We start from the raw sequence: 26,636 nt of genomic DNA on the forward strand, positions 1-26,636 counted from the left end.
AGCCCTTCGAGGAATGCAACTGAGGCACTGGATTTCTAATTTTATTTCATTTTAATTTACATTTTAAAAATGGAAGCAGGACTTCCATGGTGGTCCAGTGGTTAAGAATCTTCTTGCCAATGGAGGGGACACAGTTTCCATCCCTGGTCCCAGAAGATCCCACGTGCCTGTCACAGAGCAACTAAGCCTGTGCACCACAACTACCGAGCCCAAATGCATGGAACCCACGAGCCACAATACTGAGCCTTGTGCCCTAGAGCCTGTGCTCTGCAACAAGAGAAGCCATGACAATGAGAAGCCCTCGTTCTGCAACTAGAGAGTAGTCCCACTCACCACAACTAGAGAAAGCCCATGAGCAGCAATGAAGACCCAGCTCAACCGTAAATAAAATATTTTTTAACAGAAACTCCTAAATCCTCGTCATGTACTTACTAAAATAGCGAACTAGTCTAAATGAACCAGAACATTTACTAGCGTAGATGACTTTTCCATTGGACTCAACTTTATTGTTTGAGGGACGCCTGCATTTGACTTCAACAACAGCACTGCATAAAATATCATTGTTAGATTGCAGTGTGTGTCTCAATTTTACTTTTTTTTCAATGTGGCTACTGGGAAAGTTTAAATTACATCTGTGGCTCATATCACATTTCTCTTGGGCAGCACTGGTCTAGGGTCTTACAACCCTGTGAGGGCTGGTCAGTGTCCCATGGGAGCCATTCCTGACTTTCAGAAGCTGATAGTTTACTAAGATGCCCAGGTGATTCTTATGCACAGCAATAAAAGCATAAACTCTGGAGGACACAAAAGACATGCTAGCCTCTGGGAGGTAACCCCAGAGTGGCCCCAGTCCTTCTGAGGGTGGGGGCAGGAGGCAGAGTGAGCGGCAGGGAGACCCCTGCCTGCCACTGTGATGTCACAGAGGCAACCTCCTGGGTCAGCCAGCCCCACCCCAGCGTGTCCTGGTTGCAGGATAACCTCTCCATCCTCTCCAGCCTACCTCATACCACCTGACCCCTCTGCTGGCAAGAGGGGATCTGATTCATCTTCACACTCAAGGCTCATCCCACACAACCAATTAAGACACAGCAGAAGAAACACTGAAACCCCTCTGCCTCATAACTTCAAAAGTGAATGAGCAGTTCCTCTCAGCTGATTCAAAATGTTTGTCTCACCCAGAAGGTAGGTACCTTAAATTATGAAATCTCATGACTATCTCATGTGTAGTCCCCTTACTATTGGATGTGTAATATGAGTTATACAAATTCATCGTAAGGAGCTTGAGAACACTTGGTAGGATTATCCAAAGTGGAATAAAAATATGTTACTCGAGCCCAGTTTTTATTGATAAACCCAGTGATGCCCCTACTTTGACCTCTTGTTCTTTCATCATCTTCCATTAAAACATCCATTTTTTTCTCCTTTGTCTCTTATCACACCTTTCCTCTGTTCCCAGGGCAGCTTAATGTCTTGTAGGTCTTTTTTCCCTCTCCATCTGTATGATTTCTACTACAAAATCTAGTCCCTGGAAAAGGCCCAATGGCACGGAAGTGATAGCAGTGATAAACTGTCTATTCACTCCAGTGAACTGAAAGAGATGCTGAGGCATTCCCATGACCAGCTCCAATCCAAAATCTGCTGGAACTAAGAAAGGACAGCACACAATCTTAGGCTCTTCCTGGTCTCAGAATCTGCAGAGATACTTCCAGACCCAGAAAGACACTCATAGCCAACAAAGATGTCTTGTCTTGTTTAGCAGAGAAGGCACATCTGGAAGTGACTTGCCTTCCATTTTGAGAAAGTTGGCAACTTCCAACTTGCAGCTCACAGGGTTACTAAAAAGAAAAGAAAAAAAAAACGATGTTCATTATTCCTACATCTTACCTTTCCCAGGGGAGAAAAACGAAATTCACCATTAGTTGAGAAATAAAATACACACACACACACACACACACACACACACACACACACACACACAGAGCAATGTGATGCGCTGTTTACGGGCTAGAAGTTAGAGATCTCAGAAGAAAGAATGCTGCTGCTGCGTCGCTTCAGTCGTGTCCGACTCTGTGCGACCCCATAGACGGAAGCCCACCAGGCTCCGCTGTCCCTGGGATTCTCCAGGCAAGAACACTGGAGTGGGTTGCCATTTCCTTCTCCAATGCATGAAAGTGAAAAGTGAAAGTGAAGTCGCTCAGTCATGCCCGACTCTTAGCGACCCCATGGACTGCAGCCTACCAGGCTCTTCTGTCCATGGGATTTTCCAGGCAAGAGTACTGGAGTGGGGTGCCATTGCCTTCTCCCAGAAGAAAGAATAGGAGTTTCTAAAAAAAAAAAAAAAAAAGACATTTCCGGAGCCTCAGAGAAGAGCTCACAGTTCTGAAGAACGACCAGATTATGGGCTCAGCCCACTTCTCTAGTTCAGAATCTCCCTAAGCGATTAGATCATAAATAGGCCAACCCTCAGAAGTGAATACAGCTAGGACTAGCCGTAGTGAAAAAAATATTTTATTGGTTTACGAGGAGAGAAACAGAGGAAATGATGGGAGAGTCCGTTTATCAGTATACACCCGTGAAGTTTAAAGGAGGCGATCTGTTGCCTCATTCTGAGAGTGCTCTCATAACTCGGCCTCAATCTGTGTCACGGGTAAAGGTGACAAGGCCTCGCCTTGACCGAGGGGCAGCCTGGCCTTGACTCAGGAGGTTTCCCAAGTTGACCCTGCATTTACGAGCGTGTGGCCTTGAGGAGTCGGACACTGGAGTTCTGACTTCTCCTGGTAGTGAGGATTAAATGTCTGTGGAGGGACTGCCAAACCCGTCTGGGACAGGGACGGGGTAACCCGGGAGGACAAACTTTTTAATTCGCCTCCGAGAAAACAGTCGCTCAGGGAAGTTAGGGAACTTGGCCAAAATCTTTAGCCAGGTCGTGGGGCAGGGCAGGGACTGGAACTCAGATCTGCTGTGGGTTGGTGGCCCCGAAGTTCCGTCTCTCAGACCCACGAAATGAGGCAGAGACAAGGCCTTTCTGCAGAACAGGAGCCGGGGCGTACCTTTAGGGGAAGGGGCAGGGGGCAGGGGGCTCGGAGACCTTAGACTTGGGTTTCAGCTCCTCCCGACCCTCGGCCCACCGGCTCGTGAGCGGAATTGAGGGGATGAACGAGGATCTCCGCACTCCCTCCGCCCACCCGCCTGGGAGGACCCTCGGGACGCTGTCTCCGTCCCCCCCAGGAAGATGGCGAGGCCCCAAGCGGGGAGCCCCACCCGCTCGGGACATCCCGGCGCTCCGCCGCTGGGCTGGGCCTAGCCAAACAATTCAAAACAGGCTCCAGCGCGTCACCTTGGCAACGCTCTCCCGTTGCTAGGCGACCGGGCGCCGTAGTAAACCGAGGGCGGGCGTGTTACTAGCGGATGGGAGGGGGCCCGCGGGAACTAGCCGGCCCTCCGGCACTGCGACTGCCAGGGGAAGTCGGGGGAGAGGGCAGAGAAGGGAGGGAGGGACGGGATGGGGGGGCGCATGCCGGATGCAAACGGGGCGCCCCTTGAGAGGCCACTCCCGTTAAGCCCCTGCCCCGCCAGTTTGTCCCCGACACCTCACCACCCCCACCCCGCCCCAGCAGTCCCCGAGAGCTCCGTCACCCCCGCGTGAGCGATTGCCCCACAGGATGCCCAGATGGGACTGCCCCTCTGATTCACTCCAGCTGCTTGAGGCACGAAAGAAGGCGGCTTCCTCTCCTGGAAATGACTGCATTCGCAAAAGCCCTCAAACAATTCCATTAAAAAGAGGAACGGGAAAAGCTACAGAGAGGAGAGCCCCCGCAAATGATTTTCTTTGGCCCTCCCCACTACACAGAAGTAGGTGTTCCCAGAACTCGGGACCCATGTTAGGAAGACTGGAGTCGTTTTCTTATTCTGTGAGCGTCTGGGGTCATGTGGACATAAAGCATGGTTACATTAGGAGTTAACCTGAAGCTGAGAAACCCCAGAGCTCAATGTCCTGCAGTGGCTTTAGTATTTTGGACACTCGGCATGGGCATTTTAGTGATATTAGTCTTCCCATTAGGTCTGGGAAGTGGATATCAAAATGTCCTGAGCTAACATTCCTAATTGTCCTTAGCAAATGTATCATGAGTGAGGCATTGAAGTAACAATTGTAATTAGGGCTACAGAACCTCAGAACTTTGGACATTCAAGATACACCATCCGAAAGGGCTCCAACCAGGAGGGAATCACAGGGCTTGGGAAAGACATAACATTTCCAGTCTGTCACTGGCTTGTGATCAATCTGATTATACCCTGGTCTCTGTGAACTGAAGATAATACTTGCTCATGAGATCACTGCTGTTTTCTGGGCTTGGTGCATCAAACAGCAGGAATGTTTCCACAGGTGGGAGGAAGCGTATTGGCAGAGGGTCTGTTTGATGAAACTCAGGGTGCATCTGTGTAGAAACGCCTAGGGTGTGTTTGTGGACCCTCTTTGCAGCTTCTCCCTGCTCTTTCATATGTGAAACTGGAGGATCCCTGTCCCTTTCACCATAGAAGGCTGTTTGGACACTTTTCTTCAAGATCTTATCTTCAGCCATAGTCTTCCTAATTGTATTCATGAGCTGGGTTTCCATTACACACTTCCTTCATTCATTCCATTCATTTGTGGCTGTTAGAGCTAGCTCTGGGGATCAACAATGAATAAGACATAGTTGCTACTGTATCTAGAAAGTTAGTCAAGTGCACAGAAGAGCCAAGTAAAGCATGTGATGAGTTACAGGAGAGGGGCACAGAGAACAGAGTAGTGTAGACCAGAGCGAGTAACAACTGAAACATTTACACTGTATTCAGCCTTCCATCTGCTTAGTAACAGAAAAGAACTAGTTAATAGGGCCTGGGTCAGAAATGAGCTTCCCTGGTGGCTCAGACAGTAAAGCGTCTGCCTACAATGCAGGAGACCTGGGTTCAATCCCTGGGTCTGGAAGATCTCCTGGAGAAGGAAATGGCAACCCACTCCAGTATTCTTGCCTGAAAAATCCCGTGGACGGAGGAACCTGGTAGGCTACAGTCCATGGGGTCAGAAATCTGGCTCCTGGGAGAAGGATAGAGAGAGTACTATCTCTGTCCCAAACTAAAGGAAAGCAACTCTGAATATCATTGGAAGGACTAATGCTGAAGCTGAAGCTCCAGTTCTTTGACCACCTGAGGCAATGAGCCAATTAGGTGGAAAAGACCCCGATGCTGGGACAGATTGAGGGCAAGAGAAGAAGGGAACAACAGAGGATGAGATGGCTGGATAGCACCACACACTCAATGGACATGAGTTTGAGCAAACTCTGGGAGATCGTGAAGGACAGGGAAGCCTGGCATGCTGCTGTGCGTGGGGTGGCAAAGAGTCAGACACGACCGAGTGAGTGAACAACAACTGTCCCAAACAAACCTTTCTCGCGACAAGATGCCAGAATGGATATATGGGAAAATTAAAAAAAAAACCAACCTGGATTCCATAGCCCCAGGCTTGGACCTGAGGGAAGAGCTGTGCTTTACAATCTTCCCTGGTTCAGGGAAGCCGGGCGTGCTGCAGTCCATGGGATGGCAGAGTCAGACACAACTGAGCAACTGAACTGAACTGGTTCAGCATCTCAGCGTTCTTACCCATTGTTTTAATCACTTCTAATCTCCAGAGTAGTCACAAAAACCAAATTGAATTCCTGTTTACAAAGTATGTGTGGGTGTCCCAAGACCAGTTTCTCTTTTTTCATACCTAGTAAATGTGTTTTTGGACAGTGCAGGGCACAGTGATTGAGGACCTTAGCAGGGATAGGTTGGTAGCAGCCCTTGGCTTTGAGATTTCACAAATGTTCGGTTGCACATACATCCCTGTGGGAGTGTCCTGAGGGGGTCAGGGTCCAACACACCAAAGTTCAGTAATGTTCCGAGATGTGGAATCTTCTTATCTGTGTTAGTCAGGAGCTTCTGAGCCTAGTCGAATTATATTTATGTGGCATTGACTAGCAATTACTTTAAGAGAAGAAAGAGAAGGAACAAAAAATTAACATGCTCAAATTACAATGAAAGGAAGTGAGTGGGATACTAGGCTCTAATTTTTGTGGTCAGGCAGAGAAACTCATGCTTTGTTAAAAAGAGGAAATTGGACGTTGTGGCTCAGGGTCCTTGGGGAGGGGATGGGGGCAGGGGGTGGGTCTCAACATTGATTGCAGCTAGGAGCCAGCCAGTCAAACAAGTACGCACACTAAATGCACAGCCTCCTACGGATATGTGCATGTTAAGTCACTTGTGTCCGACTGTTTACAATCCCATGGTCTGTAGCCCACCAGGCTCCTCTCCCAGACCTAGGCCTTAGTGTTAATCTCTCAGTCGTGTCCAACTCTTTGTGACCCCATGGACTGTAGCCCACCAGGCTCCTCTGTCCACGGATTTCCCAGGCAAGAATACTGGATTGGGTTGCCATTTCCTTCTCCAGGGGATCTTCCCTATCCAGGGATTAAACCCAGGTCTCCTGCATTGCAGGCCAATTCTTTACTGTCTGAGCCACCAGAGAAGCCCAGAGCTAGGCTTTGGGAAGGCCTAAAATAATATAATTTGGGAGGCCCTCTTTAAAAAAATAGTACAAAATGACAAGTACAAATTAAATAATAAGCATCTTGGAAGGGGCCTGAGTGAGTGGGGGACCATAAAGCTGAAGTTTCATCAGCTCCACTCTCTAAATCTACCTCTAGACTTCCTCACGTAACCCGTCTGAGACTCTACTGCCCCCATCTCCTTTTCCCTGGAGAGGGCATATTTCGGGCTATTAAGGTACAGGGGGCGCGGTTTATGAGCAGAGGCAATAAAAACCAAAGACAGAGGACTGTGCCAAAAGGTGACTCAAGCGGGATATGAGAAGTGTCTCCAAGTATTTGCAGGGTGGAAGCAGAGAGAAGGGAAAAGAATTGGTCACTGTTCTGGGGTGGAAAGGGAATGAGGATACGATTAAGTCAAGAAATATGTGCACAAAACTCATCAGGAAACATTGTCGAACAGTATTTTCTGATACCGCGGAGTTGTATTTCCCATGGGAAGTATTTGAGGACCTACTGAGTCACTGAAAACTAAAACTGGCCACAGAAAAATGCGCCACAGAAAACAATCTTACAAGATGTCCTCAAGGGAGCAGCTGGATGGCCCCAGAGTTCATTGTGAGCCCTGAATTCCAGAAAGCAGACACATGGCTTCTATAGATGACTGTGTGGGGAGGAGGCCAAGGCAAGAAAAGAGACCAGTAGCCTGAGGGGTGGGGCAGCCACCTCCACCCACCTTTGCTGCTGGTTGGGGGAGGCGTGTGATTGAAGAAGGAAATATGGGAAGATAGTGCCACCCAGCGTTGAGATGAAAACTGCAGCCAGAAACCAACAGCCAATTCAATGGCAAACAGGAACCAGAAATTCCCTGCTCCCTTTTCTCGAAGGAGAGGAAGAGAATAAAGGGTCATTTGGGTGATACAGACATCACCCCTGTACTGAAGCACACGTGTGTCAAACAGGGTGTTAAGTAAGGCTGACAAATAAGGAGAAATATGGTATGATACCCTTTATATGTGGAATTGTATAGTGAGTGAGTGAAGGACACTCAGTCGTGTCTGACTCTTTGCTACCCCACAGACTATACAATCCATGGAATTCTCCAGGCCAGAATACCGGAGTGGGTAGCCTTTCCCTTCTCCAGGGAATCTTCCCAACCCAGGGGTCGAACCCACGTCTCCTGCATTGCAGGCAGATTCTTTGCCAGCTGAGCCACCAGGGAAGCCCAAGGATACTGGAGTGGGTAGCCTACCCCTTCTCCAGCAGATCTTCCTGACCCAGGAGGAATCACATATGCAGAATCTAAAAAGAAATTATACAAATGAACTTATTTACGAAACAGATACAGACTCACAGACTTTATGGTGGAGGGGGAATAGAAGGATCAGGTGAAGGGATAGTTAGGAAGTTTGGGATCTACATGTACACACTGCTATATTTAAAATAGATAATCTACAAAACCATACTGTACAGCACAGGGAACTCTGCTCAATGTTACCTGGCAGCCTGGATGGAAGGGGAGTTTGAGGGGAAATGGATACAAGTATGGCTGAGTCTCTTTGCTGTCCACCTGAAACTATCACAACCTTGTTAACTGGCTATACCCCAATATGAAATTTAAAGTTAAAAAAAAAAATAGAGTAGAGAATATATTGGGTGACAGGATCAAGATCAAAGGAGACTAATAGGCCAGACTGTGGACTAATTCACATGCTCCAAGGGGAGCCTGATTTTGAGTCCCCACACTGCACAAACTTAGGATGGGAGGATCACAACTTGGTTGGCGGCAGATCTGGTCGACGTGGCGGAAGGGCAGGGCAGGGCAGAGAGGCTTTTGCTAAATGTCAGCCCAAAGTGAGTCAAACAGGTGTGATTTTTATGGCATGTTAATTCCCTAATTATATAGTTTTCAGTCTGTTCAGTTTTTTTACTTGTGTGGTCAGAGTGGCAACTCCCAAGTTCCTCACATGTAGAACCGGAAATTCAGAAGTCCAGCCCTGGGTGTATGCAAAAATTTTCTAAAATTACAGGTTCCTGGGTATCATCCCAGAACCACTATGGCAGCTCAGGATGGAGCCTAGGAATCTGCATGTCTTCCAAAGTTGCAAAGATGGTTCTGATGCTTGGTCAGAATTGAGCACGACTGCTCTCGAATATTGGAGAAGCCAATGGCAGCCCACTCCAGTACTCTTGCCTGGAAAATCCCACAGACGGAGGAGCCTGGTAGGCTGCAGTCCATGGGGTCGCTAGGAGTTGGACACGACTGAGCAACTTCACTTTCACTTTTCACTTTTCTGCATTGGAGAAGGAACTGGCAACCCACTCCAGTATTCTTACCTGGAGAATCCCAGGGACAGAGGAGCCTGTCTATGGGGTCACACAGAGTCGGACACGACTGAAGCAATGCAGCAGCAGCAGCAGCAGCAGCAGCAGCAGCTCTCAAATATGGAGCCGACTTTGAGGACTTTACAATCAAGACAAACAGTTGGAATATAGATAGCATCATGGGAGGGGACAAGGACAGAGAGGAGGGAATGGTCCTTAGGAAGAAACATTTTCAAAGAATGAGTGACCTGAGTTCATCTTGACAAGCGGCAGATCCTCGTGTAAGAAGAGAAGACATTCCAGGAAGAAGGAAGGAAAAGCATCTACCAAGATGAGGAGGATGAAGTCCTTGGGCATTCAGGGGAACACAGCAGTCTCCCCACCTTCTCAACCCAATTAATTGGTACGGTTTTTGAGGACAGAAAGCACCATTTGTATTTCTAGGGGACTGATGACAAAAGATATGCAATCAAACCCTTATTGATTTACCAGATTCATTTGCTTTTTGTTTGTTTAAGTTTTAGAAATGTACTTAAAAAAAAAAAATTATACCTTGGCCCAAAGATTGGGAGAGAAATGGTAGACAGCCACAGCATTGCTAACCCAGGGATTTATTTCTCTCCAATCCTCCTCTCTCTGCAGGCTTACCCCCAACACTACCTAACACACAGATGGTCTCGGGATGTTATAATAATCCTTACTAATGTCACTCACTGGAGAGTGGAGACCATCCATGACACCAGGAAGCCTTTCCATACCCATGGCTCTATGAGGCCCCTGACATTGCACATCACAGGGCTTATGAAGGGGATGGAAAACCCAACACAAGGGAATGGGAACTGACAAAAGTTACTACAAAGCAATGATGACTCTACAATGTTTTGTCTGCCATAAAATCAGGCCCAATCCATTCCCACCAGTTAACTAGGGAGCGGTGGTGAGATGGACACCAATCACTGTGCACTTTTTTGATTTATTTTTTAATTGAAAGATAATTGCTTTACCGAATTTCGTTGTTTCTTCACTCTGCACACGTAGGTCCTTGCATCTTTGTGCTGAATCCCAGACCCTCAAGCTTTTCTGTGTAAATCGCTCAGGACAACTGGACCATGAGTGCCTTGTCAAGTTTTAAATGCCCAAGTTCCCTGCAAGGCAGCGTTTAATCATGAAGCACTCCAAAATATATGATAGAGGGGAGGGGTGGGAGGAGGGGGGAGGGGAATGGAAAGGGAGTCTTCTTTCAACACTAAACCAAAGGGATTTGGAGCACAGATGGCATCTGCAGTCATTCTGGACAAGCTGTGAGACAAGGACCATGGTCAAGGTAACCAGCTTCCCTCTCTTATTGTTTGGAACATGCATTTCATAGCTGTTTTGCTCCTGATTCTTTTAAGAGATGTGCCAGTCTCATCCATTTGTTGTCCTTACCTAGTCTGTGTTAATCCTGAGGTTTTGCCATTAACCTATGTTGATGGAAGAATCACTGAAAATTGATAGCAATTAATTATTGAAAAGTATAGATTTTCAATCTATATACTTCCTAGTGGTCTGAGCCTGTGTCTGAAGCCACACACTGTCCCTTTTTTAGAGAGTGAAGAGCCCCCTTGGCTTGGGGCTTGTCAGTACATGCAAAATAGAACGTGTCTTGTGGCTGCTATTTCTTCTCCATGATCCCCTGAAGGAAACCACTGCCAAATTAGACTGTTCTTCTAAATCAAGAGAAAGGCATTTTTAAGGGGAAGAATAAAATATGCAGTGAAGGGTACGGCAGTGTGGGTGTTGAAGACAATTCTTGAAGATTCTTGAATGGATTCTCGTTCAGTTATCAAGATAATCATTGAATGAGGTTCCTTGAGTCTGTCCTTGGCAGACACTCCTGGGAACAGTGTCTTTGGACTTCATTCCAAGCTCTTTTTCTTCGCTTTTCGAAACTTTTTATTTTATATTTGAGTATAACTGATTAACAATGCTGTGATAGTTTCAGGTGCACGGCAGAGCGACCCAGCTATATGTGTATCCATTCTCCCCCAGACTCCTCTCCCATGCAGGCTGCCACATAACATGAAGCAGAGTTTCTTGTGCTATACAGTAGGTCCTTGTTGGTTTGGTTATCCATTTTAAATATAGCAGAGTGTACATGTCCGTCCCAAACTCCCTAACTATCCCTTCCCCTACCCTTCCCCCTGGTAACCGTAAGTTTGTTCTCCCAAGCTCTTTTTCACCCTTTGTTTCTCAACTTCTTAAACTGGTTGTCACCTTAGTGCTGCTACAAAGTGGTTGTACTGTGGTGAGGGATTCATGATTCTTATTTCGGAATAACCTGATGAATAATTTATGAGTAGGTATGCTTTTAAATGGATTGAGGGTAAAATTAAAATCTGATGTGATGGGATAGTGGCTACATCTCCAACCCATATAGGGTTGAAAATAAAGTTGTCGAGCATGTAGAATTGCCTGAATCCTTAGTTCCATCTTTATACAGAATAATGGATGAAGATGTTGTACCTTGAAGTCTATTTCCTATTCAAGCAATGGATATAAAAATAGAAAGGGTAGCTAACTAAGAGTAGCAGAACAATGACCAAAACCAATAGGATTTTCAACACTAAAAGACAAGATGAAGACATTCTTTTGGGGGAGGAAAAAGGGCTCATAATGACTTCCATATCTGGCAATATAAGATCACCCTCCTTCCAGGTATCATGGCTTTTGAGTCCTCACCAAGGTCACTCAGAGTCTTGAACCAACAATTCTTGCTGGAGTTAATTTGTTGAGTGCTTTAAAACAAACAAACAAAAAATCTTATTAGCAAATTGCTTTACAGAAGCTGTTTTGTCATACATTTTGCTTATTGGCTTCTATCTACGCATGAATCTGGTATATTTTTTTATTGCCATAAAAAAACTGCACTTTGACTGTGGTATGTACTGTTTTAGTCCCTAAAAATTATAAAGAACAAACTGTTATGATTCTAAGATAAAGTTGCCTGTGTAATGTAGAAAATGTTCAGCTGGAGATGATGAGAGAGGCAGATTTACGGGCCTGTCTCATTTAGCTATGGTTTTATTTACATCTCTTAAGCTAAGCAGATTTGGGTCTGATTAATTCTGATGTAAGTGATTCCCCTTAGAAAGCTCAAGATGGTTTGCTTTAAGAATTGTCTGTCAGCAACTAAGTATGGGCTTCTTTTCCAGTCAGTATATATTAATATAACAGTACAAACTGCTTCGTAATGCGAAGTGTGAGACCTGTCAGATCTCTTCATTTTTCTATTAATAAATCAAATTCAATCTGGCTCCACGCTGCCACTCCCCAGCACTGAAACATCTAACATTGGACATTTTCATCTCACTCTTCTTTTAGGTTAAAAATGACAAGGTTGAGGGCTCCAGCCAAAGCCATGGGGGCTGCATTCATTCTGCAGCCACCCACTGGGTCACCCCCAGGCACTGCAACTGCGCTGGGATGTGGGGCTGCACCAGCAGGTTCCTTGTCCACCCTCCAAGGACACCCTGCCTGTGGCTCCAAGGCCAGAGCACTCAATGTCCAGCCTCCATGGGTACCACGCAGCCACCTTGCATTTGAGATTCTCTCAGCTCAGGTGTAGTGGATGGAAGCTGAACTCAGATCACCACCTCTCTCAAAACCCATCACTCTATTTCCTCTCCAAGGGTTGCAGCATCCCAGTTGGTCCTCGGCCCTCCTACCCTCAAGAGCCCAGTGCCTCTATCTGCTCCCCTAGGGAGCATCCTCTTTAACATTCATTAACAGGATAAATGGGCTTTCCTGATGGCTCAGATGGTAAAGAATCTTCCTGCAATGTGGGAGACCCAGGTTCGATCCTCAGGTCAGGAAGATCCCCTGGAGTAGGAAATGGTACCCATTCCACTATTCTTGCCTGGAGAATCCCATGGATATATGCCCCTTTACTCCTCTCAGAGGAATCTAACACAGGGAAAAGTGAAAGTGTTAGTCACTCACTCGTGTCTGACTCTTTGCGACCCCGTTGACTGTAGCCTGCCAGGCTCCTCTCTCCATGGAATTCTCCAGGTATGAATACTGGACTGGGTTGCCATTCCCTTCTCTAGGGGATCTTCCTGACCCAGGAGTTGAACCTGGGTCTCCTGCATGGCAGGCGGATTCTTTACCATCTGAGCCACCAGGGAGGAAGACATCAAAACCTTATATAGGACAGTCATAAATTAAAACCCATTTATAACTAAAAGGAGTATAGATGTTTTTTGTTAGATTGGAAGAATGGGGAATTTAACACGTGAGCCATTATTATATGTCAGATAAGTGCCCAACATTTTGTTTGTATTATTTAAGTAAATCCCCGTAACAACAACAATAACGAATACCTCCCCACTACCCTTCCCTAAAGACAAAACCAAAGATTACCAGCAGGAACATCTGGTGAACGCCCAATCCTTTTTCTCAACCAGATACACACTAGCTCAGTGGCTTAATCACATTACTATCTGATGCTTGTTCAGATTATCCCCAATAAGCGTTTTACTATAATAAGGTCCAGCTGAAATAAATATCATCGCTTCAGTGCCTGCTCCGGGCTGCTCCTGGAGCCAAGCTCACCCAAGGCTACCTGGAGAAAACTCCTAAGGGCTGGTCACGCCCATTGTGCTAGAGGAAAGCAGCTCTATGGAGTTTAGGGAGCCTCAGGGGAGGGCACTGATCTCAGATCTCAGATGAGGCTCTAACATCAGGCTCCCGCGTCTGTGTGTCTTATTACAGATGGGGCTCCCGAAGGCCTTCTCTGGCCAACGGACATGCCTATCTGCCGTCCTCAACATGCTATCACTCAGCCTCTCCACAGCATCCCTGCTCAGCAACTACTGGTTTGTGGGCACACAGAAGGTGCCCAAGCCCTTGTGCGGGAAAGGTCTACCAGCCAAGTGCTTTGACGTGCCAGTGCCCCTGGATGGGGGCGGCAGCAACGCATCTTCCCAGGAGGTGGTGCACTACAGCTGGGAGACCGGGGATGACCAGTTCACCTTCCATGCCTTCCGGAGCGGCATGTGGCTATCCTGTGCGGAGATCATGGAAGAACCAGGTAGCTGCCTCACCCCCAGCTGCCTGATCTCTTGTCCCCGCTGCAGGGAGAAGTGTGTAGCCCTCGCTCACACCGGCTGGGCTCACCCCTAGCCTCAGCATCTCCCCCCTCTCCATTGTGTCCCTTCCCCATCAGACTCCCTTGTCATAAGGTCCAAAGTCCATCCATCTGGCATTTCACCTCCAGACTCGCTGGTTTTAAACAGCATCCCCCTTCAACAGTCTCACGCCGACTTTGAAGGTTATAAGTCTTCCCATTCCTGCCAGCTAGAGTTGCCTTTTAGAGACAAAGCAAGGAGACTATCGTAGAAAAAGCCTGGGCTTTGTCCAGCTGTAACCTTACAGGAACAACTTCACTCCCACAGGGTTTGATTTTCTCATTTGTGAGATGCAGGTATCAGAGTAGATGGCCCTTAAAGCATCCCAGAAGTGTGTTCTCATTCTAAGTGTTACTGTTACCACTGAAAAGGCAGGGGAAGTGAAGCCCAGGGAGGATAACTACATCGTGGAAGTTCTCCCCAGAGGAGCTGCAGACAGACCCTCTCAGGTCTCAGGTCGCGAGGTGTATGCTCAGAAAGCAGGTGCTGTGCCAGCATGTTAGGTAGGGGCTTGTCCTCGGGCAAATAGCAGAGGACGCTCCCTCCTCCCTGCTCAAAGCTTGCAAAGATCCCCCTGTGGTGAAGTTTTCCTAAAGCCCAGAACTGTGTACAATTTACAGTCTGCTGCTTCTCCCAATTTGGACTAAGGCAAAAAGGAAATGGGAAAGGATTATAAACTCCTGGGTATTTCCACTTATTTTTACATTTTTAATTAATTTACTTATTTTAATTGGAAGATAATTACTTTACAATATTGTGATGGTTTTTGCCATACATCAATATGAATCAGTCATGGGCATACATGTGACCCCCCATCCTGAAGGCCCCACCTTCCTCCCCACCCCATCCCTCCAGGTTGTCACAGAGCATTGGCTTTGGGTGCCCTGCATCATATATCAAACTCCCACTGCTGCTAAGTCGCTTCAGTCGTGTCCGACTCTGTGCGACCCCATAGACGGCAGCCCACCAGGCTCCCCTGTCCCTGGGATTCTCCAGGCAAGAACACTGGAGTGGGTTGCCACTTCCTTCTCCAATGCATGAAAGTGAAAAGGGAAAGTGAAGTCACTCAGTCATGTCCGACTCCTAGCGACCCCATGGACTGCAGCCTACCAGGCTCCTCTGTCCATGGGATTTTCCAGGCAGGAGTACTGGAGTGGGTTGCCACTTCCTTCTCCAATGCATGAAAGTGAAGTCGCTCAGTCGTGTCTGACTCCTAGCGACCCCATGGACTGCAGCCTACCAGGCTCCTCCAGCCATGGGATTTTCCAGGCAAGAGTACTGGAGTGGGGTGTCATTGCCTTCTCCACAAACTCCCACTAGCTATCTATTTTACATGTGGTAATGTATATGTTTCCACATACACGTAAAGTACAGATTTTTGGACTCAGTGGGAGAAGGAGGGGGTGGGATGATTTGCAAAAATTCCATTTATATTTATTATTGTGCCATTTAGCACTGCTGTGACTCCAGTCCAGGAAACAATTTCGAGCCATTTAAGCCAGCAGCAAGAACAGAAGGAGCTGGTGAACCAAAGCTGGGAACATCCCCTGGGTGACTCGGGGAGTGTCCTCTTCATAATCAGGACTTGAGGCAGAAATTAATCTTGGATGACTCTGGCCTATTTTGTTCATCCATCCTTGCATCCTTCCCTGCTTCCAAAGAGACATTTATAGCCTGCCTCCCATGGGCTGGGCAAGCCCCCAGGATGGAATTAGGAAAAGCCTGGGTCCCTCAACCAGGGCAGCACCTCACCACCTTGTACCTTGTCTATTTCAGGGGAGAGGTGCCGAAGTTTCCTTGAACTCACACCACCAACCGAGAGAGGTGAGAAAGGACTACTGGAATTTGCCACGTTGCAAGGCCCACGTCACCCCACTCTCCGATTTGGAGGGAAGCGGTTGATGGAGAAGGCTTCCCTCTCCCACCCTCCCTTGGGGCTTGTGGCAAGTATGTGGGTTTGATGATAAATTTAGTTGCCATTGAGTTGGGCCTCTGGGGATCTAAACTGTACTGTGATCTCCTGCTTTTCTTTTCTTCTGAACCCCACAGGGTGACACTAACTCCCACTAGGCTGATTCAAACTCCCACCTGGCTGACACCCATTCCTAGGCAGGAACGCAAAAAAGCAAAGCAGGGACAAATAAAGTTCCCAAACAGAAATCCATCAACAGCTCTAACCTACTCCTGTTGCCAAGTAACCATGTAGAAAGCTTGAATTTTTCCTTTTTTTCCAATTTTTTTTTTCATTTCAGTAACTTTATTGAAAGGTATATATCCCTTAGTACTAAAACATAATGATAGTTGGTTAGGTTACCTCTGCCAATGCAAAATTAACACCGATGTAATAAATTTTTTTGTAACATAGAAAGAAAGGAGTCAAGGCAGGAGGGGAGGAAGAAGAGAAACAAAATAGATGGTTCCAGAATTAAATTTTTTAAAGAAGAGAAACAGAAATAAGTAGCAAAAATTACATCCCTAAAAGATTTGGTGGAAACTGGATGATTTCTTCTCCAATCTCCCTAAGAGTATTTACAGTGAGTCAAGCGTGGTTGATTGTGTATAGGGTACTGAATAGAGGGAGAGCTTATAGCCCAGAGCCCCCTGGTCAAGGACTGTCCCAGCTGCTTTCAGCTCTGTCTTCTCCTCTGGTGCTATGAGGCTCTACACTTCTCATGGGCAGCGTTTGTTCACCGCTGGTTCAGTTATTTAACTGTCAGGGTGAGGGTTCTTCTTCCTCTGGTTTCTGACAGAGATCCTATGGTTATCACTGGGAGCCCAGTTCGCGTACATCGGACTTGAATTTATCAGCTTCCTTCTGCTACTGACGGACTTGCTATTCACGGGGAACCCTGGCTGTGGCCTCAAGCTGAGCGCCTTCGCTGCCATCTCCTCTGTCTTGTCGGGTGAGCAGCGTCTCAGGAGCTACAGAGAGGGTGGGTGTCCCCTGTTGCCTTTGAAGCCAAGCCAGCAGCTGAAATCTCTGTCCTAAGAGAAGGAAGGAGCCCCGAAGAAAGCTAAAGAATGGAGCCAGGAGATACAGCACAGGCGTCTTTAATTTTAAGTTGAAACAGCATGCAAAATGCTAGATTAAGTCATTACGTACTTTGCAAAATGATTTCTCTCTGGTTTCTTTCTATTTGCAAGTTTTCTCATTATGTACAATATGATTTGGTTTATTACTTCTGAGTCGTGACATACACACGGCTTTGCCAGACTCTGTTGGATCAAGTAAGAGATGTCTATAGATCAGTGGTCCCCAAGCTTTTTGGCACTAGGGACCAGTTTTTTATGGAAGACAATTTTTCCACAGACTAGGGGCAGGGGGTGGTTTGGGGATGATTCAAGCACATTACATTTATTGTGCCCTTTATTTCTTTTATTATTACATCAGCTCCACCTCAGATCATCATTAGACCCCAGAAGTTGGGGCTCCTAGTGTAGATGATGAAGGAAAGGGTTCACGTTGGGGATGCAGATGGAAAAGACCTAAAGGGAGTAGCAGTCCAGTGTGCAGCATTGACTAGAAATGTTCCCACAGCTCGAAACCTAACGTCTGGGGAACCAACAGCAAATATAGCTTCAAGGAGGAGCCCCAGTGCAGGGTAGCCCTGATGCCAGATAGGGAATACGATTTGCTCCCAAGTCGTATTCCCTATAGATAGATGGCAGCGCCAGCCTTTCTCTAAGGGTGCTGCCTCCCTGTTTCTTTTGCAGGCCTTCTGGGGATGGTGGGCCATATGATGTACTCACAAGTTTTCCAGGCAACGGCCAACTTGGGTCCAGAAGACTGGAGGCCCCACGCTTGGAACTACGGCTGGGCTTTCTAGTAAGTGCTTATCACCTCCGCCACCTTTCTCCTCTTCCCCGGTCCACCTCCATTAAACGGCAGCCCTCAACTAGGCGCTCGCTCTCTGTCCTCCTTCCTTCTCTCCATCCTTCATCCCAGACACCTGTCAATCATCCAGAGGGCTGGACCAGCAGCCACACCCATTCTCTCCCCACCTTCCAAGGAGAGGTACAGAGTGGATTCCTCCAGCTTATTATTCGTGAGGACGTTGTCAAGTTTCTCTGCTGATAAAGCTGTTAATAAGTGCTTCTACACCTGACATGTAGGACGTCCTAGGGGCATGACACTGATTTTGCATGGTTTATGGAAATGAGGCTCTACATTTCATATATTCTGTTGCCCAGAAAGTTCATTCAGATTTTTCCATAAAAGCTTACAGAAAATCCTTAACAAACTTTTCGGCCAACCCAATATTTTATGATTCAAAATACTGGGAGACAGAGAAATGAAGAAATAGCCTTGAAATCTGGATTCCATTTCTGTGAATATTATAGGAATCTCCTCCTATAATGAATAACTCCCTCCTGCCTCCATTCTTATTCCACCAACCTGTGTTAGAAATGAAACAGTCTCCCTCTAACCCTTAAAGTACGAAGGGCTCAGTTAGTTTAGACTTCTCTTTCCTCATGGTATAATATGGGCTATTGGATTCGGGCATCTTTGATCTTTCCATCAGCCACCCTATCACACTTTAGTTCATTTTCCAGACTCATCATTTCTCACCTTTTGTCCATTTTTCGAGCCATTCTTGGCATTTCAACTGCAGGGCTCAGACTTCAAAACTCCCACCAAAGTATCTTCTGCCCGAGTCTAGTCCATCACAGGCAGCAGAGAGGAGCACACAGCAGCAGTGAGCGGCCTTACACTGTCACAGCCTCATGAAATCCACCCCCCAACAACCACCCCCCACTCCTGATGTCCTGGGCTTCCCACAATCGTGGGACACTTAGGGGAGTTTGACTTTCCCAGTTCTTAGGAGTGTGCTTGATATGGTTCCCTGGTGTCTTTTTCTCTTTGTTGAATCCATCCAGCTTCTCTTCCATCCTTTACAAACTCCTTTGAGCCAAGAACCACACTGTTAGCATTGTAGGGCTTGTTTCCACTAGAGCAGTCTGTACTAATGCCTCTGGATGTGTACTCAGGGTTTCCTGAATGCCTCCTAGAGGCTCAACTCTGGGGACCCTCCGACAGCTAGGCTGAAAACCAAGGAAGACGGGAAAGGTGTCTGAGTGCAGGAAAATCTTTGGCAGGAAATATGTGTGTGTCAGGCTCCCCTGGTGGCTCAGATGGTAAAGAATCTGCCTGCAGTGGGTTCAGTTCCTGGGTCAGGAAGATTCCCCTAGAGAAGGGAACGGCTACCCACTCCAGTAGACTGGCGGACTATAGTCTACGGGGTTGGACATGACTGAGCGACTCACACACACACAAACACACACACACACACGTGTGTGTGTGTCAGGGAAAGAGGTAGTGCATTGGGTTTGCGTGTACTGTGTCCAGCTGAGCTATAGGTCTGTGGAATTGTTGAGATTATATGAGAGTAACTGCAGCTTGGAAAACTGCAATAGTCCAAAAAATTGTGTGTGGCGGGGCGGGAGTGAGTGTGTGTCTGTGTGTGTATATACACATATACGCAGAGCTTCCCTGGTGGCTCAGACGGTAAAGTATCTGCCTGCCAATGCGGGAAATGCAAGTTTGATCCCTAAGTGGGGAAGATCCCCTGGAGGAGGGAAATGGCAACCCACTCCAGTATTCTTGCCTTGAAAATCCCATGGACAGAGGAGCCTGGCAGGTTACAGTTCATGCGATCGAAAAAGAGACAGACACGACTTAGTGACTAAACAACAACACACACACACACATACACATATAAAATAGGCCGCCAGGTATAAAACAACACAGCACTTACAATGAATCAGTGCAGTGAAAATGAATGTTAAACTCCTGACTTTAACACCATATAAATCATGGGGTTTTACTACAAAACATTCAGAACTTACCCTAGGACAGACCGAATTCAGACCTCTTGCCCACCGCTCTTCTATCTACAACATGTGAAAGGTGACACCCTCATGTTCCTAAATCCCTAAGAGGCATCCCCTAGTTGACTAGTAGGAAGAGACCTTGATATTTTTCTTTCAAACCCGTAAGAAAGCGTCTTACTTTCCCATTTCCCGTGTGTGTGTCCCTAGCACAGCCTGGGTCTCCTTCACCTGTTGCATGGCATCGGCGGTCACCACCTTCAACACCTACACCAGGCTGGTGCTGGAGTTCAAGGGCAGGCACAGTAAGAGCTTCCGAGGAGCCCCGGGCTGCCAACCGCATCACCACCAGTGCTTCCTGCAGCAGCTGGCATGCACAGCCCACCCGGGGGGCCCCATGACCAGCTACCCCCAGTTCCACTGTCAGCCCATCCGCTCCATCTCCGAAGGGATGGACTTCTACTCAGAACTACATGGCAAGGAACTTCAACAAGGCACCGGCCGCGAGCCTGAGGCCGAGGCGGCTGGCTCATCTGTAGAAGAAGAGTGTTAGGAGTTAGGGGGTTTGGAGCACAGGCTGAAGTCCTACCTTACCACGTCGCTCTGTGATCAACATGCGCTCAAGCCACAGTCTGTTTCCTGAGTGTGACTTCCAGAGGTTAAGAACAAGAGTATTGAAAGTCTAAGTCCAAGGGGTGCACGCCCAGGTGCCCAGCGCCTTGGCTCCCTTTTCCGTCACAGCTCAGTCTCACCGCCCTCACCACCACTCCCCACCCCACATCTCACTCATTCAGAAGTTCCTTCTCGATTCCTCTGATGGTTCATTATATGCCAGGTTCTTGGAGATAAAAAAAGGAGTAAAATATAGATCCTGCCCTTTAGGGGGGCAATCAGGCTGGTCAGAAGAACAGAGATGGGTGGTTGATGGGGGCTCAGCTCAGCCGTGGCGCACTTGACTTTAAAGCCACACACTGGGAGGCGGTACTAGGAGCTACGCCGTGTAGAGCGGGTGTCCTCCGTGCTGCATGCCTCGGCTTCCTGCATCCATGTGGTAGGGACCACATCACACTACGTTAATTACACATTATCCTTGGAGAAGCCAGGAGACCAGGACACATGAGAAGGCTCCACAGCCTGCAGGGACAAGCCACCCCCAAAAGAGGCCCCCTGAAGTCCCCTGGGAGCCTAATGCTTAGGATGCCAGGCTTTCAGTGCCATGGCCTGGGTTCAATCTCTGGTCAGGGAACTGGATATCCAACAAGCAGTGGGTGCAGCAAAACAAAAACAAAAAACCAGCCCACAGAGGCCATGGCGGTTCCCGAGTGGAGAACCCAAGGGGACACTTTCCCCGCGACCAGGCTGCGGTCGACACTCCTCTCTGAGCCCCCAGCTCACATCCACCCCCTCGCCCCTTCTTTCTTCCATCAGGGAGAACACACCATCCTTGATGGCTGGAAAGAATGTGAGCAGCACACTCGTATGCTCCTATACACAGTGTTTATTTGTTCTGTAACAGTTCACATTTTAAATAGTGCTTCCTGACAACGTACCAGCTGGCTCTCCTTAAACACGGGTACTAAGGATGGCCATTCACATTCGAAGGGGCGGGGGGACCCACTGGACCACACGAGGGAAGGCAGCAGAGACCCTCTGGGAGGGGGATGGTGGGGAGGATGTTATCTAGGGTGGAGGGTTCATAAGGGACGTAAAAAGGAGATGCTGGGAGAAGGAACAGCCTTGTGTTCTCAGAAGTCAGTACCCTTTCTAAGTAGTGGCTGATGGGCTCTGCTGGCACCCCAAGTGGAGCGCAGGGAAGAAGAGGAGCCCTTCCTGTCTTAGACGTCTGGTCAGGGGGTTGCCTGAGAAGAGAAGGAAGTTCAGGGACATGTTTGACAACAGCCCAGCACCCACACCGGTCAGATGAAGCTTCCTCAATCTTCATCCACCATTGTACACCCCACTGTACTGGCTGCAAGAGGAAGAGGGAAACTGTGTCCTGCTGTTTTAGCTAGAGAGAGAAAGATTCAAACTGATCAGGGTCAAAACAGTCTCTGTTAAGTTGGTTTGCAAACACACCACAAAGAATTTAGGGACTTTTTTTCCCCTGACTGCTACTGATGTATTTCTGGGACACGCCCGGCATAAATACAGTCTCCTGCCCTCAACAGTCCCTCTCAAACCAGATTCTCAATAAACAACTCTGTATTTGACTCTTGCCTAAAGTGGGTGGCTTCCCAGGAAGCCTCCATGTGGCAGGGCACCAGGTGACCCAGCCCCAGGCCACAGGACGGCCACTCAAGCTTCAGGTATTCAGTTGACTGTGAATTAGTCCTTAGAATTCTCTCCTAGACCAAACTTGATCCTACGCCCTTCTAGCCAGGCAGATTCAAACCCTAGAAGTGAATCTGGAATCAATCCCATGCTCCTGGGTGTCTTCTAATTGTTCCCCTAAGTTTACAGTAAGCTGGACCCACACATGCCTTTCAAAGAGCTAGAACCAAATTTGCTTTCAGGGACTTAAGGCAGAGGGGATGGGAGGGCAGAAACCTGGTTAAGACCAATCTACAGGCGGGGCACCATGGTTGCTTAGAGCTCTGGCTACCAACCTTCTGTTAGGTCACAACGCCTACCAGTGGGCAATTCAGACATACCCCTTTAAATCTGGCATCCCAATTTTCTGTAATCTCTAAAGTAGAGGAATCTATTAACACACGCTAAAAAGACACAGGTTTAAGTCAAGAGAGAACCTGAGTGTACTCAGGGATGACTTATCAAAACTATTCCAGAACAAAAGTGGTTCTCCTCTGGCTCACGTGGGATTCCCTGCTGTATGAACAATGGTCTAGACGTTTAAGAGAGAACCTGATAAAGTATTCATACAGAAGAAGGAAGAAGTAAGAGCTGGAGATAACTCTGAAGAATTTCACCCACTTATAAAAGCTATAGTATGTACAGAGACATTTTCTCAAAATACTCCGCTTCAAGGGCTCTACAGGCAAGAGGAGGGCACAGCGCTGAATGGTTGCATGCTGGGCTCAAGGAGCCAAAGTCCAGAAACAGCTTGGCTCTCGTGCAAGCAAAGCAGAAGTATCCCTGAATAAAAGAGCAGAATGAGAGGCAGAAAGGAAGATGCCCATGAGGAGAAGATGCTGAGAAAGCAGGGTGGAGATGAAGGGGGCTGAGGCTGCCTGCCTCAGTCGTTCCTGACTTGAGTTTTCCTCTAAGCTGAGGATGGCATACACATAAGCACATCCAAAGTAAACATGATAAAAATGACCATGACGGGCAGAATGGTATCAACCGAAACATAACCTCTGGACCTTGTGGCGGTGGGGGCGGTGGAGAGGGCATATTTAAACCACTTTTGTTCCCCTTCCGATAGTCAGAATGGGAGAAAATTACTGCAAACAAAGCAACTGACAAAGGATTAATCTCCAAAATATATAAGCAGCTCACACAGCTCAACAGCACAAAAACAACCCAATCAAAAAGTGGGCAGAAGACCTAAACAGACATTTCTCCAAAGAAGATATATTATTGTTGTTCAGTTGCTAAGTCGTGTCTAACTCTCTACAATCCCATGGATTACAGCACACCAGTCTTCCCTGTCCTCCACTATCTCCTTGCTCAAATTCATGTCCATTGAGTCGGTGATGCTATCTAACCATCTCATCCTTTGCTGCCCCCTCCTCCTTTTGCCTTCAGTCTTTCCCAGGAAGAAGACATACAGATGGCCAATAAACACATGAAAAGATGCTCAACATCACTCATTATTAGAGAAATGCAAATCAAAACTACAGTGAGGTATTACCTCACCCCAATCAGGGTTATTCTTATGGTCACTACATCTAGAGAGAAGGAATATGTGAGGAGACAAGAGACAGGAGCCGTAAGACGAGGAAGAAATGAGAATGCTGGCTGGCTCACGCTATCCCCATGTCAGTCTTTCTTGCTGCTGCCAAGGTCAGGGCACAGGTGAGGTACCAGCAGGGAGAGAACAGGGGAGAGATGTCAAGGGGCCCTTCAAGTCAGAGGTAGGCTACCTGTCTCAAGAGGACCCAAACCAACAAGATGTGTTTCAGAAGGATGAGAACCTGGGTCCCTGGGAGCTTAGGATGTGCGTATCTAGAGAAAACCTCATCACCACATGAATAGGTAGATAGACACTCAGGGCATTAGGCACAGCAAAAGGTTCCAGGGAAAGACTTCACTGGAACTTCCCAGCCAGGGTTCATAAATTAGACAAACAAAAAATAAAACAGTAAGATTCACAGTTCTAAACTATCCACACAGAGTGCCTAGGAGAAGGGGTTAACTCAGGGGTCGGATGGGCAGGTAAGATACCCCAGCCGAACGGGTGGTGCTGGTATCGAAGAATTCCAAGTGCCTTTCCAAGTGCCTGGCGACGGTCACGCAGAGGAGGTAGAAGGGGGTGACAGAAGTCCTCCTCTCCAAAGAACTATGTCTATACCCGCTGGGGAGGGACAGTGCCACTCCGCTCACGTCTTCGGGAACTGAAGAGTCCAGCAGCCTAGATCTAGGGAGAAAAGGGCACGAATCAGTGACTTTAATTTTTTTCATGGTAGAGACATGGAACGACTCTCAAGGTCAGAATATCCCTCTATTTCCCTATCCTTTTGTTTAGCCTCCAAAGTTTATAAGTGTCCCTCCAGAAAGGCCCAGAGACTCTATCTTTTTCCGCGATACATTTTGGAACATTGAACTAGGCTGTCGTATTGAGGGAGGGCAGGGGGTGCATTTTAAGCAAGATAACCAGTCAGTCCTACAGGAAATCAACCCTGAATATTCACTGGAAGGACTGATGCTGAAGCTGAAGCTCCAATACTTTGGCTACATGACGTGAAGAGCTGACTCATTGGAAAAGACCCTGATGCTGGGAAAGACTTCAGGGCAGGAGGAGAAGAGGCCGGCAGAGGATGAAATGGTTGGAGGCATTGTCAACTCAATGGACATGAGTTTGAGCAAACTCCGAGAGATGGTGATGGCCAGGGAAGCCTGGTGTGCTGCAGTTCATGCGGTCAGAGAGTCAGACACGACTTAGCAATTCAACAACAACAACCAGAGTTCTTCACAGTAGGTAACTGTCACAAGCCCTGCATAAAGCTGGCACCACCAGCCCTACCCAGAGTAACAGTAAAAGCCATGACCCCACACTTCCAAATGTCTCCTCTAAGAGAGAGGGTACTATATCCAGCTCAGAACAATCAAGCAGTAGTTCAAGGTCATCACTCATCCCTACAAAATAATGCTGGTCCAAAACAGCTGTTTCCTGATACCTAGCAACTCAAGAAGGTGCCCACCCACACACTTGACCTTCTAAAGAGCAGACTTGGAGTTGGTTGTGTTTGCCCTCCACCCTCAAAGAGTAACCACACTTTCTTTCCCAAGCTCGTCACCTGGTAGGGAGAGTCGACAAACTTTATCCTCGAGAGGAATCTGCGCAGCTCCCCGCGGCCAATTTTGGGGGTGGTCTCCTCCAGCTGGACCATTTGGCCTTCCATCAGCGCCCACCGCAGACTGAGCTTGCTGACCACCAGGGGTGCTGGGTGCCCTTCGGAGGTGGGCCCTGTTGTCCTGGTAACATAAAAGGCGTCTTTCCACAGGTCGTTGATCCCAACTGAGGAAGGATACAAAGGAGAGCAGTCAATGAGGACAGAAGACTTGGGCTCACAGGAGAGTGGTTGGGCTCAAGACTCATTCACTCATTTCCTCTTTTGCTGATTCATACAAGACGTTTACTGAGCTCTAATCAACACAAGGTACCGACTAGACAATGGGTGCACATTGGTGAGCAGCTGGTGGCCAGCAAAGCAGCAAATTCTCTGTCTCTATACCTGTGCTTCTCCAAAGCTACCTTTTTTTTCTTAATGATTTATTTATTTTAGCTGCATTGGATCTTCATTGCGTCTCGTGGGATCTTTCACTGCAGCATATAGACTCTCTAGTTGTGGCCCATGGACCCTCTAGTTGCAGCGCACAGACTTCAGTAGCTGTGGCACACAGGCTTAGTTGGAATGTGGCATGTGGAATCTTACTTCCCTGACCAGGGGTCAAACCCATGTCCCTTGCATTTCAAGCTGGATTCTTTACACTGAGCTACCAGGTAATTCCCAAAGCTACTTCTGAGAAAGCCCAAGATCAAGAAGTGAGGGGACTGGCCAACTGTGGTAGAAAAGGGAGCACAACAAACTAGAAATTCTGATAACTCCTAGATTGTCAGTACGTCGTGGCCTAAGCTGTGTACCAAGTTAGTGTTTGCCTCATCTATAAACCAGGTGTTCCAATAAAAATGGTCTTGATTCTTAATTACCATCATGTAATGTTCATTGGAACAATGACTGGTTTGAAATTGGAAAAGGAGTACAACAAGGCTGTATACTGTCACCCTACTTATTTAACTTATACACAGAGTACATCATGCAAAATGCCAGGCTGGATGAATCACAACCGGTAATCAAGACTGCTGGGAGGAATATCAATAACCTGAGATATGCAGATGACACCCTAATGGCAAAAAGCAAAGAGGAGCTAAAGAGCCTCTTGATGAGGTTGAAAGAGGAGAGTGAAAAAGTTGACTTGAAACTCAACATTAAAAAAACTAAGATCATGGCACCTGGTCCCATCACTTCATGGCACAAAGAAGGGGAAAAAGTGGAAGTAGTGACAGATTTTATTTTCCTGGGCTCCAAAATCACTGTGGACAGTGACTGCAGCCATGAAATTAAAAGAT

General features: G+C 47.4%; 2 protein-coding genes and 1 long non-coding RNA gene across 19 annotated transcripts in view; 1 reads left to right on the forward strand and 2 right to left on the reverse strand.

Moving 5' to 3' along the window:
- The first annotated feature begins 1,003 nt into the window (after positions 1 to 1,003).
- GSG1 (germ cell associated 1) lies at positions 1,004 to 20,515 on the forward strand. Of its 11 annotated transcripts, none has more exons than XM_081589260.1 (6): positions 1,004 to 1,182; positions 13,641 to 13,959; positions 15,833 to 16,003; positions 16,807 to 16,989; positions 17,771 to 17,886; positions 20,096 to 20,515. In XM_081589260.1, the coding sequence occupies exons 1-5, from the start codon at positions 1,135 to 1,137 to the stop codon at positions 17,881 to 17,883; spliced, it is 834 nt and encodes a 277-aa protein (XP_081445386.1). In that variant the 5' UTR covers positions 1,004 to 1,134; the 3' UTR covers positions 17,884 to 17,886; positions 20,096 to 20,515. The 11 variants fall into 11 exon arrangements, with proteins under 11 accessions (XP_081445386.1, XP_081445379.1, XP_081445380.1 ...); XM_081589253.1 differs by having other exon boundaries at positions 17,771 to 17,882; XM_081589254.1 differs by having other exon boundaries at positions 16,807 to 16,959; positions 17,744 to 17,882.
- Positions 1,323 to 3,307, reverse strand: LOC145545246 (uncharacterized). The gene is made up of 2 exons (XR_014081969.1): positions 3,262 to 3,307; positions 1,323 to 1,835 (listed from the first exon to the last, which is right to left on the reverse strand). It is a non-coding gene; the product is annotated as an uncharacterized LOC145545246 (long non-coding RNA).
- An 850-nt stretch (positions 20,516 to 21,365) lies between the features above and the next one.
- FAM234B (family with sequence similarity 234 member B) overlaps positions 21,366 to 26,636 on the reverse strand; it is a 105,631-nt gene continuing 100,360 nt past the window's right edge. For 5 of the 7 annotated variants that reach the window (XM_081589251.1, XM_081589252.1, XM_081589250.1 and 2 more), the window contains 2 exons: positions 25,303 to 25,523; positions 21,366 to 24,422 (listed from right to left, as the gene is read on the reverse strand). In XM_081589251.1, coding sequence (XP_081445377.1) covers positions 24,417 to 24,422; positions 25,303 to 25,523 — 227 coding nt within the window. In that variant the 3' untranslated portion in view covers positions 21,366 to 24,416. The remainder of the gene's footprint in view (positions 24,423 to 25,302; positions 25,524 to 26,636) is intronic. The other 2 variants (XM_081589246.1, XM_081589248.1) reach the window with 1 other exon arrangement.

This window comes from Giraffa tippelskirchi, chromosome 4 (assembly GCF_054371585.1).
Source record: "Giraffa tippelskirchi isolate mGirTip1 chromosome 4, T2T-mGirTip1v1.2.pri, whole genome shotgun sequence".
Lineage (NCBI taxonomy): Eukaryota > Metazoa > Chordata > Mammalia > Artiodactyla > Giraffidae > Giraffa > Giraffa tippelskirchi.